Source organism: Peromyscus maniculatus, chromosome X (assembly GCF_049852395.1).
Source record: "Peromyscus maniculatus bairdii isolate BWxNUB_F1_BW_parent chromosome X, HU_Pman_BW_mat_3.1, whole genome shotgun sequence".
NCBI classification, from domain to species: Eukaryota; Metazoa; Chordata; class Mammalia; order Rodentia; family Cricetidae; genus Peromyscus; species Peromyscus maniculatus.
This window is the reverse complement of record NC_134875.1, coordinates 39,342,225-39,359,746: the sequence shown is the minus strand read 5'-3', so window position 1 is coordinate 39,359,746 and position 17,522 is coordinate 39,342,225. Positions and strand designations below refer to the sequence as shown.

The window sequence follows — 17,522 nt, the reverse complement described above, 5'->3', positions numbered from 1 at the left end:
GAGTGGAAATGGACCCTCCCCTACATAGAGACCAGTCAGTCTTCCACCCTCCAGAACTGTAACGTAATAAATCTGTGTTGTTTCTAGCCATCACGTTTGAAGTAATTTATTATAGCACTAGCAAACTAATACAGTCAGCCAAAGATTGATTGTTCAGCTTGGCTGTTATCTATCTCTGAGGATGAAAACTCCCACACTTACAGGGGCCATGGAGGAGCCATAAATTCATGGAGTGAATGGTAGGTCTGAGGTAACCTGGTGACCACATGGGCACTTACTGCTTTTTGTCGGCAAACATTGCCCTGTTTGAGCTAGGTTCTTTGCCTTTTGTCTTTTTATTCCCAGCTGCTTATATCTTCCTCTCTCTCCTCTCCTCTCCTCTCCTCTCCTCTCCTCTCCTCTCCTCTCCTCTCCTCTCCTCTCCTCTCCTCTCCTCTCCTCTCCTCTCCTCTCCTCTCCTCTCCTCTCCTCTCCTCTCCTCTCCTCTCCTCTCCCCTCCCCTCCCCTCCCCTCCCCTCCCCTCCCCTCCCCTCCCCTCCCCTCCCCTCCCCTCCCCTCCCTCCCTCCCTCCCTCCCTCCCTCCCTCCCTCCCTCCTCTCTCTCTCTCTCTCTCTCTCTCTCTCTCTCTCTCTCTCTCTCTCTCTCTCTCTCCCCACCCTCTTCCTGTCTTTCCCTTCCTCTCTCCTTCCCTCCTGTGATCTCTCCCCTCCCCTCCGTGGATACAATTCTCATCTAATTCTTTTCCTTCTGTGTTATTTTTGAGATATGGTCCCATGTATCCCAAGCTAGCCTCAAACTTGCTGTGTAGCTGAGGATGAACTTGAATTTCTGGTCCTCCTGCCTCAACCTCCAGGGATTTGAAAATTTTTTTGTTGTTTTGTTTTGGTTTTTTTTGAGACAGGGCTTCTCTGTGAAACAGTCCTGGCTGTTCTGGAACTCCTTGTAGCTCAGGCTGGCCTCGAACTCACAGAGATCCACCTGCCTCTGCCTCCCGAGTGCTGGGATTAAAGGCGTGCGCCACCACCATGGAATTTTGCAAGTTAAGCATATGTCTTGTACTCTTTGCCTTCACCTCTTATGCCAAAGCAGTGCCATTGTACTTGGGGATCTGCCAAACCTAGAACGGGCATGAGAGGAAGTATCAGCCAGAACTTTCTGAGAGATTTTGCCAATGTTTCTCCATCCTGTATAGACTAAAGTATTTTCATGATTGTCCTATTGTGCACTTCAGCATTCATGCATGGGCTTGGTTGCACCTGGACTGTTTACTCTTATAGTTTTACTCTGCTCGCTTCCTCTGTGAGCAGAGGGGCTATGAGGGTGTGTAGCAAAGGATTGGAAATGGGAGTGGTCCTGAAGTTGCTAAATCGGGGGTCCTGTCCTGTGAAGCAAGGCATACTGAGGGCGTAGACCTTGCAACCTTAGGTGCGCTGTCTCAGGGTGGGGAGCAGTTCTTCTGAAGTTTGCGTTGGTTCAGGCATAATAAGATGCTAAGTGCGCATGGGTCAGGTGAGCAGCCAGCCTAGCTAGCTCCTGGAGTAGTAGACACAGGCATAAGTAAAGCCAAAGGGTGACAGGATTAGAGGTGTGCTGGAAGGACAGTTTCTGTTAGTTTCTAATATGTGAATCTTCAAAATAAAGACCGTTACTCCATCTCATAAGCAAATGGAAAGATGATTCAGGTGTGCTATATCTGAGTGATGTTCTGCACTCGAGGCAGGTTTCTCTGGGTGCAGCTGGAGGTCCCTGCCTGATGGGGCCTCCTTCTGCACCAGTGGGAAGCAGTGGGAGCTTTAGCTCCACAGGGCCCGAGCTCCAGAACTGACCCCAGAGAATCTTTCTTATCGTCAAATCCATGCTTCTGAGAGGCTTTGCTAACTCCCAGCAGCCAGGAAGCTGCCTCAGAAGGGGGTAGGTATTAATCATGACTCATTGGCAAATAACAGCCCACAGAAGCCAAGCTTCTTTCTTCGTATTTTTATTCGAGTCTCTGTGATAGGCCGTGCCTCAACACTAGCCAAGTTATGTATTCAAAAGTTCTTTTAAAATTCATTTTAAAACATACAACCCCAAAAATTTGCTAATTAAAAAAAAAATTTCCGTTGGAGTAGCTGGGCCTGGTGGCACAGGCTTGTAATCCCAGCACTCATAAAGACAGCAGCAGGCAGGAAGAGTTAAGTCAGGCCAGCCTAGCCATATAGTGAAACGGTGTCTCAGACAACCAACCCAAGAGCACTGTTGTAGAAGCTGTCCTTTAAGATGTTTGAAATTATGTCCAGTAACTGCAGCTTTTTTTTTTTTGATAAACAAATCTGAGACTTTCTCCTAGACCTTTGAATTGTCAGGAGTCAGAGAATCAAAGAGCAAGGAAATAAAAAGCTAGAATCACGATTGAGGGTGTAAAAGTCAAATAAAAAAGGATCAGAATTCGCTCAGCATCGTCCAGTTGATTTACAAAAGGAACCAGAAGACTGTTAATTTATGTGATCATTTGAGCAAGCAACCATGCATCTTAATGCAATATCGGCAACACAGCCAATGCAATTTCTGCCTGGACTACTTCCAGAAAGTAAGCCCACTCTGGTGCCTGCCAGAACTCTGCCAGGGCACTCAGGTTGATAGTGATGGACTCCACAGGAAAGAAGGGCTAGCACATGGACTACACTGAGTTCTTGATGCTGGAATAAAGATTATATTTTCCCCAGTGTACTGCACCCTCCAGCCCGGAACAGTTAAGTTATAGTCAGTACCGTGACATTGACTGCAATAGTCATTATCTTCCCCAAAGTGCTTTCTGGGTAACCTCATTATCTACCAACAAAGTATCACTGAGACATCCAGGCGGTGGGAGAGCTGCTAATGATATATGTAGCTTCACAGTGAGACTCAGTCAGTCACTCCACAGAGTCACAGTGCCCAAGCACTTCCTCTCCCTGAAGAGGATGCTGGCCTCATGCAGCTCTTGCAAAGGCGCTGATTGTTGTCTGGGCACAGTGACTGTTTTTTATCCAGCACTTGTAAATTGCCTTGTTGTCAGCGGTCATGTTAAGACAGGACAAGCTTTATTACAGCGAGCCACTTCCTCAATTCGTGCTTTCTGGTTAGTGAGAACCCATCCCGCTACCCCATTCCAATTCCCGGAAAAGGACCGGAGAGAAGCTGAAGGTAATCATGGAGAATACAGGATCACTTAGGCAGAGCCCGTAGTCCTAAGAGGAGCCTATTCAGTTGCACTCTTCCCCGAGTAGCTGCTGGAGACATCTGCTTTATTCAGCTTGTTCTCTTTCCCTGAGAAAAATTACTGTGAAGTAGATAGCTGTGCTATCGGGCATGACCTTCCCCTGGTGTTTAGAATTATTTTCCCTAAGGAATATAATGATATATGGAATAAGGAAAATTTGATCTTGAGGGTGGTTTTAAGTTTAAAAGAGTTGCACATTCTTGGCTAACCCTTGGGACACCCACCTTTGTGCATCTTCTTGGCTCAGTTTGATCACATTCCTCAGGCTCTCTACTCCCCATTTGCAGCAATTAAATGTTGAAGTGCCTTGCTGTGCTATCGGGGTTGCAAGTTCAGCTGCTTGATGTATGACTCACTTCTGGTGCCCTTTCTTTCGTTTCTTTCCCCCCACAAAAAGAGAGCCATTTGTTACACATCCAGAGTCCACAAGTCCTTATTACTCTTTGACTGTTAAAGGAGCATTTTCCTCTTGATAGGGGGAGAACAGCAAATCAAAAGAGGATTTCATCCAAGAAAGCACATACAATATGAAAGTAATTGCCGGGAGTTCAAGGTCGCTGTGTGTATTGGAACAAGAGGAGGATAAGATCTATTATTTTGATTTTTTCTCCAGTTGTATGCGCCCACCCACTAGACTGCATCTTACAATAAATAATATGGATTAATACTTGTTTATCATAGGCAGGGGGGTTCTCACTAATTTGTTTTTCTGTCTTGTTTTCTCTCATTTGGTGACTGCTGCTCAAAACTTACTTATGAGGTGCTTCCTATATGCCAGACACTCCTAAGATCATCAAATCCATCACCAAATATACAATGGATACCTTATTAGTACATGAAATTAGTATTCTGGTAGGTAGACAGAAGTATCACATGTGCCCCTGAGGGCTTAGGACCTCTTTGGAGATGTGAGACACACAATAAAAATAATTGTTTAGGCGGTGGTGGTGCACACCTTTAATCCCAGCACTTGGGAGGCAGAGGCAGGTGGATCTCTGTGAGTTTGAGGCCAGCCTGGTCTACAGAGTGAGATCGAGGACAGGCACCAAAACCACACAGAGAAAGCCTGTCTCAACAAATAATGAAAATAATTAGTTAATGGTTGTCCAGATACCAACTATATGAACATGGGGTCTGAGATGGCCAGGCCTTGAAGAAGGGGGTCCCAAGAGAGAATATGGGTGTGGTCGCAGTATATAGAGAGCACATATTAGAGGAGGTCTGATAGCCATTCTAGGGTAAGTTGATTTGCTCCCGAGTATCCTCCTGTGCCACAGTTTCTCTTTTGTGATATGGTAATGAGGATGGTGGGCACTGTGCAGAGTTGTGTACGTGAGCAAAGCACTTAGTCAGGGACCATAAGACAGGAAGCATGCCAGTCAGTATTATTTTATATTAGGAGAATTATGAGAGGTCAGGCAAGAAACGTGATCCCATCAAAAGTTTAAGCAAGAAAAAAGTTGGATATGCTGGCTCTTGCTTGTAGCCCAGAACTTGGGGATTGGAGCAGGAATATCACCTTGAGATTAAGGCCAGTCTGGGCTGTAGAGTAGACCCTGTCTCAAAAAAAAAGATAGAGAAGGAGGAAGAAGAAACAGGAGGGAAGGACAGAAGGAAGTTGAGCAAGGCCATCTTTGTTGAAATATGTCTGAGATGCAATGGTGAGGGAGGGTTGTAGCTACCCTCTTTTATGGTTTGCTTCAAATTGGTTAAAAAATTTCCAGTGCTCAGCTATGATAGAATTATTCAAGAAAAGTGGACTTGATTCCCCCGCCCCATAGTGTAGAATTATGAAGTCTATTAAAACATGATAGGAGTATAAAATGATACGGAGAGAGATAATGATAGGTTGCCAGCTTCTGGAGGGGGTTCTCCAGAAAGACCAAATTCTTGCCATTCTAGTATAATTAAGTATAAGTCAGTTTTTTTTTTTTGTGTGTGTGTGTAAAGTCTTGGGGTTTTCATCCCTACTGTTTCTTCCTTGTTTGCTTAGAACAGTTCTGAGACTCATCGTGGCTCTTGCTACCCCCTTTCCTTTGAGGCAAGAGTTTCATAATACAGCCCCAGGCTGGTCCTGAATTTGTAATCCTCCCATCTCTGTCTCAGGATCCTGCTTCCTCCTGTTCAGTGCTGCTTAGTTTAACACTTCAGTTAAGCAGATCCACCTGCCTCATTTCTGTATTGCTGCTGGCCCTCCTGTCCTGTCCCTTAGCCTTTAGAGCATCCGTCTTAGGACTTCTGGTTCTTATATTGTAGAGGATGTATCCACACTCTAGGCAACACACATAGCCAGACACCCTTGTGGTTTGTTATTGAAGATGATAAAAGGTTTTCCTAATTGGAAGGCAGGGTACGAGGTACACTACCGTTCCTGCTTGTCTTCTGTTGTTGTGTTTACTCTTTGACTCTTTTGGGGCCCCCCACCCAGCTCCCAAATAAATCCATACATGGAGACTTATTCTTTCTTATGAATGCCCGGCCTCAGCATGGCTTGTTTCTAGCCAACTTTTCTTAACTTAAATGATCCCATCTATCTTTTGCCTCTGGGCTTTTCCCTTTCTCTATTCTTTATTTCTTTTCTTTACTTCTTTCACAATAGCTTGCTGTGTAGCTGGGTGGCTGGCCCCTGATGTCCTCCTCCTTCTCTCATTTATTTTTTTCCTCCCAGATTTATCCTCCTGTTTATTCTCTCTGCCTGCCAGCCCTGCCTATCCTTTCTTCTGCCTTGCTATTGGCTGTTCAGCTCTTCATTAGACCAATCAGGTGTTTTAGGCAAAGTAACAGCTTCACAGAGTTAAACAAATGCAGCATAAAAGAATGCAACACATCTTTGCATCATTAAACAAATGTTCACAGCACAAACAAATGTAACACATCTTAAAATAATATTATAACAGTCTTCCATCTTTTATGCAACTAAGTGACAAATGACCTTTGTGCTTGGTCCAGAAGAGGTCCAAAAGGTTACTGTCCCAACATCTCAGGGCCTTAAGACTTGACATGACCTGATTCCTGATAATCAGCTCTTCCAGCTTTCTGTCTGGCTTAATCTCCTGAAAAGACTACTCTTAATGAGAAAAATGCTTCTCATTAAGTAAGATGGAGAATTGTCATCTGTGCTCACTGTCTAAGACAAATAATAAAGGCAAGGAGGAAGTGAAGGATGTTTGTATTACAGAGAAATATCATTCTATTGAATGAAACCATTGGTATGTTAGAGGATGAATTATTCATTTTTTTCCTTTTGAAAAACTTTAATGAGTTATAAGCATATTTTGGACTCAAAGCAATAGCTTACCTTAGTAGTCTAAAAAGAAACAGTAAATTTTAAAGAAGAGATAGATGAATGAAGTAGATTTACATAGGGTTCACACTGCAGAAGAATGCTCCAATGTTTACAGAAAACCAGTTCAAGGAGATGAGGCTCAAGTACAGTCCTGAAAGAAGGCAGGGGGAATTGTGTGGCTATTCAGGCAAGAGGATCCCAAGCTAAAGGCAGGAAGAGAAAAGACTTAAAGGAGTTCCTTTGGGCTTCTTCAGTATTGCATGCAAACCAATGTGAGTAGTGTGATTCGATACACAGGGGCAGGCTCGGGAGATGGCATGAGGAGCTGCATGGGATCCCTCCAATGTACAAATGTACAAAGGCCAGTGCTGCAGTCCTTGTAATCCCAGCATCTGGAAGGCAGAGACAGGAGGATCATGCTACTTGCTGGTCAGCCAATCCAGCCAACTCTGGGAGAGTCAGGTTCACTGAGAGACCCTGTCTCAAAAAATAAGATGGAGAGCAATTGAAAACACACACACACACACACACACACACACACACACACACACACAGTAACCTGAGGTCATATGCATCATGGTCTAAGCTATCTGTAACCCCAGTTCCAGGGGATCTGATGCCCTCTGTTGGCCCCTGTGGGCGCTAGGCATGCAAGTGGTGCACATACATATATGGAGGCAAAACACCCATACATATAAAAAATAATTTTAAAAATTATTTAAAAAAAACAGATACATCATTGAAATTTAGAATGAGAAGAGATCATAACCATCTCCTGATCTGTTGTTCATTCACAATTTCTACACATGGGTGACTTAAAAATTCCTAAGCCACACAGTGTCACACCCATGTAGTCACAGCTACTCTGGTATCTGAGGCAAGAGGATCAATTGAACCAGGAATAAAAGGTCATCCTGAGCAATGCAGTGGGACCTCCATTTCAAAAAAGAGCAAACAAAATAATTCTTTGCTGTGCAAACAGTGTGCTTCTAATATATAGGCTGTCTCGTGTAAGTGTGTGTGTTTGTGTGTGTGTGGAAGTAATTGTCAGCCTAGGAAAACTAATGTGTAACTTGTTTGGTGAACATTTAATGTATGGGCCATCTCACATTGAAGTGTTTGTGTGTGTGTGTGTGTGGGGGGGGGTACTGTCAGCCTAGGAAAGCTAATGTATAACTTGTTCATGTTCAGTAAAATAGTTTGTAGAGTCTGACAAATAATCTCCCAGATCATCTAGTCTGGTCCAGTCAGGTTACAAGTGAGGGGACTTAAAGAAGCAGCCTCCAGGACAATGTCACAGGGAATCCTCAGCCTTTGAGACATCTGCTCCTTCCAAGTGCTCTTTTACGAAAATGCTCTCTCAGAGCTGTGAGCTACCTACGGTGTCACCACGAGGTGTAATTGCTATGTTACGGGGAGGGGGGGGGATGATTTCCTATAATTTCACATCCTTTCACTAATCTTGGAAGTGGTGATGGCTGCAGAATGTCTTTGCTTGGTGAGACAGCTGTATTTGACAGCATTTGTGCACACTGTAATTTGACTCCAGGCCACACATGTTTTGCTCTGTCTTTCTTTCTCTATCCTCTCTTTGTGGTTGACTTGTGGGTTTTGCCAGCAGATTCGGCCAGCTGCATCCCTGAATCTATACACTTTCAGCTTTAGATTCGCTCACAATTGCAAGGTTTTTAAATCATATTCTTTTTGCCTAGAAGATGTTTTTTCTCATGTAATTAATGTCATAACTTTTGAAAAAGTCATAATTATACAAAGTCTCAATGCTCAGTAAATTACTCATTTAAAATAAGCTCGATATATAATTTTAGTTTTTTTTGGTTCCATTATTTTATTAAGAGATGTGAACCATTGTCATGAAAAATACATAAATGTAAATAACATCATCACCAATTTTGTTGTTTGTTTTTGAGACAGAATGTCATATAACCCAGGCTGACCTGGAACTCACTGTATAGCCAAGGAAGGCTTTAAACTCCTGATCTTTCTGCCTTCTGAGTACTGGGATTACAGGCATGTGCCAACATGCCTGGATATAGTAGTCATTTTGTTTAACATTTTTCTTCCATATTAATATAGATTCCTTTGTATAAACACAAATGTGTGTTAATTAAATATGTATTATATGCATTACATTATATTACAATGGTATAATTATGTTATTATAACTATACACATTAAATATGTATTCATATCTGTGAAATACATGAGTTACCTCCAATCTGAAAAATCCCAAATTCACTGACTTCAGATTTTCAGTTTAAGAATGTAATTTAAAATGCTTCTCTGGCCCCAGGCACTTTAGTTAAAGGCTACTCCATTTGCGTATAAATATAAAAAGACATAAATGCACTTACAAGCACACTCTATTTCTGTGTCTCAGTAAAGTAACATATAGTTGAGGCACTAAAAATCTAGCTGGTATCTTCTGCTTGCTCTCACTTCTGCTGATACCATATAGCCTGTATGGCTACTACCTGAAATAGAAGCTGTAGCATTTATCAGTCTGACTTGGCGAGGGCTCCCTCATACTAGTACATTTTTGTATTCATTCACAAATAGATGATACTTAAACAAGTCCAAAATGTTTGTAAGTATTATTATTATTTTACTGTTTTTTTTCTGAAACGAAATACCCCATAACAGATCTGTCTAATTTTACTTGTTCATGCTACAGAGAAATAGATTGTTGGTGTTTGGAGATGCTTTGCCAGAAGTTTTAAGTAGTTGGCATGAATGATTGGGTCACATAATGCTCTTTTCATGATTAAAGTCCTTTAAATATCAGATCATAGATCATATTGATTGTCAGATGGCTGGTTGTAAATTGAAGCTTAAATCTTAAACAGCTTTTGTGAGTAAGCGTGTATTTTCTCAGTAATCCCTTGGAGTCTGTTTTTCTGTCTCTGCTACCATTCTCATTCTGAAGCAGTTTTAGACCCACCATCCTGAGGAGTTAGGACTGGAGTAAGTTCTACTTTCCCTCTGACAAATGCTTGACACAGCCTATAGTTTCTGACCCATTGAAAAAAAAAGCGTGGAAACATGAAAGTGTTTGTAATCTCCTTTGCTCATTGTGCTCTATGGCAATGTTTTCAGGGAGAAAATGAAGGAGTTCAGGTGGTTCAGGTATGGTGGCTGGCAAGATGTTTAAGGTTTTTAGTTCAAATAAACAGCTCTTCTGCCCTGAGGCTATGTTACAAGTGGATCTTTGCTGCATTTCTCCTTCTCAGGTGTTCAAGAGACGGTACTTTTACTTGACTCAACTTCCTGATGGTTCATATATCCTCAATTCTTACAAAGATGAGAAAAATTCCAAAGAGTCTAAAGGTTGCATCTACTTGGATGCCTGCATTGACGTTGTTCAGGTAAGGCTATCACAGTAATCATTCTTTCTCTTTCTCCAAGTGGGTTGTTGATGAACTGTTAAAAAATCTAAGCATTTTTTCCCTCTTGGTTGATGGCATCTCCATGCTCCCAAACACCTGTATTTGAAATCTCTAAATCTTCTCAGTATACCACTTCTCAGTATTTAGAAGTTTATCAAATCCTTTGAGTCTGACTCCAAAGTGCTTCTTGATTTGCGTTTTCTTTGAATTTTCCCTGATTTTTTTCTAGGTATCCATTGTATACTGCCTACCTTAGAATTTTGCCATTTTTTCAATTTTTTAACGATTTGTTTTTTTTTTTTTTTTTTTGGTTTTTTTTTTCGAGACAGGGTTTTTCTGTGTAGCTTTGCGCCTTTCCTGGAGCTCACTTGGTAGCCCAGGCTGGCCTCGAACTCACAGAGATCCGCCTGCCTCTGCCTCCCAAGTGCTGGGATTAAAGGCGTGCGCCACCACGCCCGGCTACGATTTGTTTTTTTATCATTACTTTTTATTATGTTTATTCATGTATGTGGATATGTGCACATGAGTGCAGGTGCCCGTGGAGTCCAGAAGAGGGCATTGGATTCCCCTGGAGTAAATATACCTTGCCTAAAGCAGATGCTGAGAACTGGACTCAGGTCCTCTGTGTAAACAGTAGATACTCCTAAACACAGAGCCATCTTTCTACCCCCAAGTCTTGCCTTCCTAACTCCCAATTTACTGTTTTACTTGAGTCCATCTTCTGAGACATAGAGTGGCTCCTTCACTTGTCTTTTCAAAACCTTTGATTTCCTCCCATGGGATTCAAGGCTCATGGTGATATGCCTTTAACCTATTGTCTAGTTTTATTCCTTTGCATCTCTCTATACATCTCTGTTCTGATCACAACCAGCTGTGTTTTCCATGGAGTTAAGGCAGGTTTGTGGCTTCCCTATTTCTGTTTTATTTCTTTTTGTGATGCTGGGAGTTGAACCTAGGGTTTTGTGCGTACTACACAATATGCCTAGCTCATGTTTTATTTTGACACAAAGCCTTGTTCAGTTACTCTTGCCTTTTAAAACTCAGTTTCAGTTCCCTTTTAACCTTGCACTGCTTTCTGTTTCCTTCCTCACTAGCTTTTCCACTGGTCCAATCCAGCCCTGTGTCCTCTGGTCTACCCCGGGGCTGTTTCCTTTATCAAAATCACACATTAAATTGTGTTTTCTTCCTTTTGGGGGGTTGGATTGCAAAGACCCTGTCTCACTCATTCCTGTAACTCCTATAATAATTAACAAGGCTGTACACACCTTAGGGAGTTAGCAAGTGTTTATTGATTTGGATTGCTGGAGACAGACAAAGGTCAGGTGGAAATGAGAAGGCAGAGAAATTATTGAATGGTAAGTCTGGGAGAGGGACATTGTTAGGTGCTGCGGCATGGCACTGTGATTCAAATAGGAGCATTGAGCTAATGAAGAGGCAAGGGGGACTGGTTCAATAATTTCAATTTATTTGGATATTTTCAAAACTGTAATGTCAGATTAATAATATCTGCCACACTCTATCCAATAAGATTGCCATGAGGTTCAAATGAAAAATTTGTAAAACTAACCATCTATGTAAATTCAACATGCTTTTTATTTGGTTCGGTTTTGTGTGCACAGAGGTGAGCCTTGAACCTCATGTCTTGAGTGTACCTGGCAAGGGCTCTACCTCTGAGCATCAGCCGCAGCCCAAGGTGCTTTTGAAAATAAATGATAATCGCATCTTTTAATTTGACTGGAAGCAAAGAAAGGCACACAAGATTGCTGGAGTTTTTCAATCAGCCCTCTTCCAGTGACCTTTCTTCGTAGTTCTCCCACAGTCGTCTATTTCTGATTCCCCCTCCCTGGTGTTTTCAAATGCATAAATCTTTATGGCTTGCTACGCTGCTGTAATTTCACCCTTTTCTATTCTTTGAAGACAAAAAGGAAGAACTTCGATGATTTCTTCTTAAATAATGACCATGCAGTGGAGAATTATTGATTTATGAGCCTTTCTTGAAATGCTTGCCGAGGCACTGATTTGTGCTAAGGCACAAAAGAGGGGGTAATTTCTTTTGTCACGACAGAGAAGGTGGTAAAAAGTGTTATTAGGATTTGAAGCCAGAAAAGGGTTTTTCTTTTCCTTCTATTCTAATATTGAGTGTGGACCACTTCATATATTCTGTTGAGAGTCACAATTTGATGTAAAACAGTTATGGCCTTCTTTTACCCTAGTGATACTATTTGAATACTACTGTGTATGTTGAAGTGAATCACATATCTGTGTTAATGAGGAAATATAAAGGGAGTATTATATTTGTTTCAGGTCACATTTTAGCTTGCTTCTAACATCTAGTTTTGAAAAGTGTAAGTAAAGCAAGGAAAATTTGTGAATGAAGATAGCAAAATGTGTCCTTGTTTTAATGGTGGTGGTTTGGTTTTCTTAATGTGAAGGGTCCCAAAGGCCTTCAATGATTTATGCCCACTTTTTCGTTACTCCGTTTTGCTCAGTCCTGGGAGGAGGACCGAAGATATCTATACCTATATCTATACCTCATTGAAAGGAGCAATGATTTTGTGGAAGTGTTGGTGTACATATAGACTGAACTGAGGTAAAAATAAATAAATGAATGCAATTAATGTTAAAAAGGGCGGCTAATCTAATTGAACAGGTGTTTTCCTTTTTCCCCTTCTCTAGTGCCCCAAAATGCGCCGTCATGCTTTTGAACTCAAGATGTTAGATAAGTATAGCCATTATCTGGCAGCTGAAACTGAGCAGGAAATGGAGGAATGGCTGATAACGTTGAAAAAGATTATTCAGATCAATACTGACAGCTTAGTGCAAGAGAAAAAGGAGACAGTCGAAGCGGTACAAGGTAAGACTTTTGAAATGATTCATTCTTGAGAGTAAGCGCCTCATCTTTAATCCACGGGAATGTCCTTTGTGCTAGGTGAAGATACAACCTTAACAACAAAGGCCAACCTGCTTCTTCATGAAGAGTGACTACAGGCTAGGCTTTTAAACGTGTTGGTACTGCATGGTACCTAACACTTAAAAAGCAACCATGCTGAAATGGATAAGAAAGTCGTGGCAGATTTTCAAAAGGCCGTCAAAGTTTCCCCTGTGCTTTCATAATCACAGTTCTTTGCCATAAATCTCGTAGAAGAGGATGGGGTGGGGGAGAGGATAGTTCTCTTAGGTGATTAGTAATGGTCTGTATGGTTTGCAACATCTGCTTTTAATGAATTTGCAGATGATGAAACTAGCAGCCAAGGAAAAGCCGAGAACATCATGGCCAGTTTGGAAAGGAGCATGCATCCGGAACTGATGAAGGTATCTCTTATGGCAGCTTATCTTCCACTGACATAATGCAGGGCAAGCTAGGAAGGTTTTAGTGCTGGATTACATTTGGAAATGTCATTTTCAAGTTCAGCACCTCACCAAACTGATTAAACAGGTAGAAAAAAAAAGGTACATTCCAGAGATGGACTTGGTAACCTACTCTCAGCATGGAAAAAAATTTTTTCCTAGACACCACACAAATAGACAAACTTCTAAACTTTTGTAACCTTATTAATTTTATCTATTTTTATTTAATTTGATTGATATATATCATTAAATAAATACTTTCAATGGACTAATGCAAATGGTATTCAGTCCAATGACACATGCTAATTTCTCCTGTAAATTACGTTAATAATTTACTCAGATAAAGACTTTGGTGAGCAGATATTGTTTGTGTTATTTATCCTTCTTTGTGGAGTTTGAAATGAACGAATTTTGAAAGTAGACACTTATTAGCATGTGCATCTTAGTAGAATGTATATTCCCTATGTGCTCTATGTTATAATTACTTAGAAGTTATAAGTTTATTCATTTCCATCTTTGTTGAGCCTACTTACATTTTATGTTATTCATTTCCTTGGACTAATTATACAAACTTAGTCCTGGTTTTCTGTTTTAAATTTACCCCTCTTAAAATTTAAAAACATCTTTAAAATATCACAACCTACTCATGACCCCATGGTCTGTGCTTTCTATGATTTTGTGGATTTTAGTTGAATCCTTTTTGTGTTTTTCAGTCGTGCTAGATGTGTGGTCATTATCTTCCCTAAGACAATAGAATTGTATATGATAACTCTCGACTAGCACTATGGAGATGTCAAATATGGCATTGTTCTCTTTTATTTCTTGTTTGCATCCCAAGACTTTTGTTTTTTTTATAAAGAGCACAAAATGTAGAGTATTTTAGACATTATGGAAATGTATAAGAATCAGATATATAGCTTATTATTAGTCTCAGTGATGGTGACTCCCCAGCCAATCAAGGATTTTTAAGCCATATTACATACATGGAAGCAAAGAATAGCATATTGTGTCACTGATCTGTATAAACGATAGAATTAACTGGCATTTAGTATTCTTTTGAAGGAACTACAGCAATGTTATGTATTTTTAAATTCTAGTATGGCAGAGAAACAGAACAGCTGAACAAACTCAGTAGAGGAGATGGAAGACAGAATCTCTTTTCTTTCGACTCGGAGGTTCAGGTATTGATGTATTTCTAATTCAAATAATCATCAGTGAACTGGAGCTGGGTGGCTCACACCTTTAATCCCATTACTTGGAGGCAGAAGCTGGTGGATATCTGTGAGTTCGAAGCCAGCGTAGTCTATAGAGTGAGTTCCAGGACAGCCAGGGCTACACAGTCTCGAAACCCTGTCTCAAAAAACAAAACAACTCCCCCTTCCCCCAGCAACAACAACAAAACCATTAGTGAAATATTGAAATCCTTGATTTTCGTTCAGCAATAGGGGTAGCAGATTGTTTTAGAATCGCTTTACTTACTTTGAACATGTGTTCTAACTGACTCCCCATTCAAGAGGACTGATAATAGCATGGGACAGAATGTGTATGTCTTTTTTCACTCCCTTAGATCCTTTCGTCTTTCTGCTCACCATGGATAATTTAAATAATGCCTAAAGATGATTTCAGTGTTCTCTGAATCCATTACGTACAGCTGTGATCTAGTGGCAGTGAACATCTGTAATACAAAGAGAACTGAATTTAATGAAATACGGATTTTCTCTATTTGATGTTGGCATATAGAACAGGAAAAGTATATAGTATATGACTATTTGGATAGTTTTCCTAACTAAGAATATTTCACAAAATTATTTGGGGGAGTGAATTTTTGTTTTCTTTCCCCCTTTTCTATGAAACTTTTAAAAACATTATTATTATTATTATTATTATTATTATTATTATTATTATTGTGTGTGTGTGTGTGTGTGTGTGAGAGAGAGAGAGAGAGAGAGAGAGAGAGAGAAAGAGAGAGAGAGAGAGATTTGTGTAGGCAGATATGCTATGGTACATATGTGGAAGTTAAAAGATAACTTTGTGGAGTCAGTTAGCCCTTAATGGGTGCTGGAGATTGAACTTAGGTTGTCTGGCTTGGATGGTAGTGCCTTTACCCACAGAACCATCTTGATTTTGTTTTACTATTTATTTATGTATTTATTCATTCATTCATTCATTCATTTATTCATTTATTTATTTATTTGGTTTTCTGAGACAGGGTTTCTCTGTGTAGTTTTGGTGCTTGTCCTGGAACTCGCTCTGTAGCCCAGGCTGGCCTCGAACTCACAGAAATCCACCTGCTTCTGCCTCCCGAGTGCTGGAATTAAAGGTGTGCGCCACCACCGCCTGGCTTGATTTTGTTTTAAATATAGTATTACACGAGCATAGCAGTTTTTAGTCCAGTAAAAGTATAAAATAATTTGAGGAAAACTGATTTTGTTATTTCTTTTTTCTTTATGCTTCATAGAGCTCTCTAATTGAGTTTTAAATGTGGCTTGAAATTGGAAAAGTGTGTATGTATGATGCATACATTAATAAAATTACCATGTAAAACTGATACTGTGTGGTGTACATGTGTGGCGTATGAGTGTGTCCAAGGGAGGGTATGTGTGCACCTTTCTGTGCACCCATGGAGGCCAGAGTTGGACTTGGAGCGTCTTCCCCACCTTATATTTTGAAATGGATCTCTCACTGAACCTGGGGCTCACTGTTGTAGCCAGACTGGCCAGCAAGCCCCTGGCACCCACCTGTCTCCTGTCTCCGTGCGCCCCTCCAGCTCTGGGCTTAGAGATGTAGAATGTTGTGGCAGGCTTTGTGTGTGGATAGCTAGACTCCCAATGCAGGTCCTCATGTATGCACAGTAGGTGCTTTACCCAGCAATCCTAGCCCTAGCAAATTGATGAAAAACAAAACATTTGCTGTTTTCCTCATAGCAGTTTTATATATTGTTTTAATGTCAGTTATGAGATAGATAGATAGATAGATAGATAGATAGATAGATAGATAGATACATACATACATACATACATACATACATACATACATACATACATACATAAATGCTGGTGAGATCGTCCAGTTGGTAAAGGTGCTTGCTACCAAGCCTGAGGACTTAAATTCCTGAAACCCACTTAAAAGTGGAAGGAGAGAATCAACTCCAGAAAACTGTCCTCTGACCTTCACGCATGTGCTATCGTGTACACACACAGACACACACACACACACACACACACACACACACACACACCCCTAGAATAGCGAGGAGTTTCCGAGATGGCAGCTCTGGGATTCTCCTTCAGAAATGTGCTTGTTGCAAGCATGACTGAGCCTTTGATTGCCCTGGGTGACTGGGCTCTAATTGGACATGTCAGGCTCTTTGACTGAGTACAAAGGAGGCAATTGACGGTGGTTGAAACTAAATCCAGTATCTTTAAAAACTTGTGGTGTAGTGTTTTTGTGGTCATGAAACTGAACTGATTCTGTGTTTGTCGGTGAGCTACAATGAGAGAAAACCCACAATGGTGATGAATCTTTAAGCACAAAGAATTTTGAATTGAATGTTGATTGTAGAAGGGCATCTCACCACAGGAATTCATGTTGTGTCAAAGTAGAAAAGGTGAAATACTAACCCATAATTTCAACTTCCTCTTTTGCTCGCATTTCAACATAGAGAGATAAGATTTTTGTCTGTGACCTTAGGGAACAATAAAGTGCTAGTTTGACTGAAGGGGTGTGGCTCCGAGTTTGAACTGCTGGGGAAGGCCGTGTGTCTCAATGTTTGTACTTGGGGGACTTAGAAAGGAAAGGATTGGGGGGCTGGAGGCACTTTGGGCCAGTTACCCCACATTCTGCTGTCTGAGTAAGACAGAAAAGAGAGCAGATAAATGGGCAGAAACTAGACTTCATGTCCGTGGCCATGACTTGCTTCCGTTGGCTCCATAGATAAGCATTCAAAAGGGAGCTGCCTAGTCCCACACTTGCATTATTTTGTAGATAAATGGACTCAGAGAGAGAGAAAACCATGCATTCAGGTACAAATTTTATGCGCTAGGACCTTTCAAGAGGAGTTTTGTCGGAGACACAGGCTGGGTCAAAACAGCTGTAATATCTAAGAGTCTTCAGGTCTAACACTTGTCTTGACTTGGGCTGCTTAGGTAACTGAGAACTCTCTTATGTTTCTTGGCTTGGCTTTTCCTTATTGGCAGGAGTCTCTGATCAGATTCCTTTTGTGTCACTTCTTGCGTACTGTGCC

The 17,522-nt window shown here is 41.0% G+C and overlaps 1 protein-coding gene across 3 annotated transcripts in view; it reads left to right on the top strand.

The window, feature by feature from the left end:
• Window positions 1-17,522, top strand: part of Dock11 (dedicator of cytokinesis 11) — a 184,050-nt gene that overhangs the window by 58,615 nt on the left and 107,913 nt on the right. For all 3 annotated transcript variants that reach the window (XM_006992962.4, XM_015986474.3, XM_015986475.3), the window contains exons 7-10: window positions 9,776-9,910; window positions 12,608-12,785; window positions 13,164-13,243; window positions 14,377-14,460. In XM_006992962.4, coding sequence (XP_006993024.1) covers window positions 9,776-9,910; window positions 12,608-12,785; window positions 13,164-13,243; window positions 14,377-14,460 — 477 coding nt within the window. The remainder of the gene's footprint in view (window positions 1-9,775; window positions 9,911-12,607; window positions 12,786-13,163; window positions 13,244-14,376; window positions 14,461-17,522) is intronic.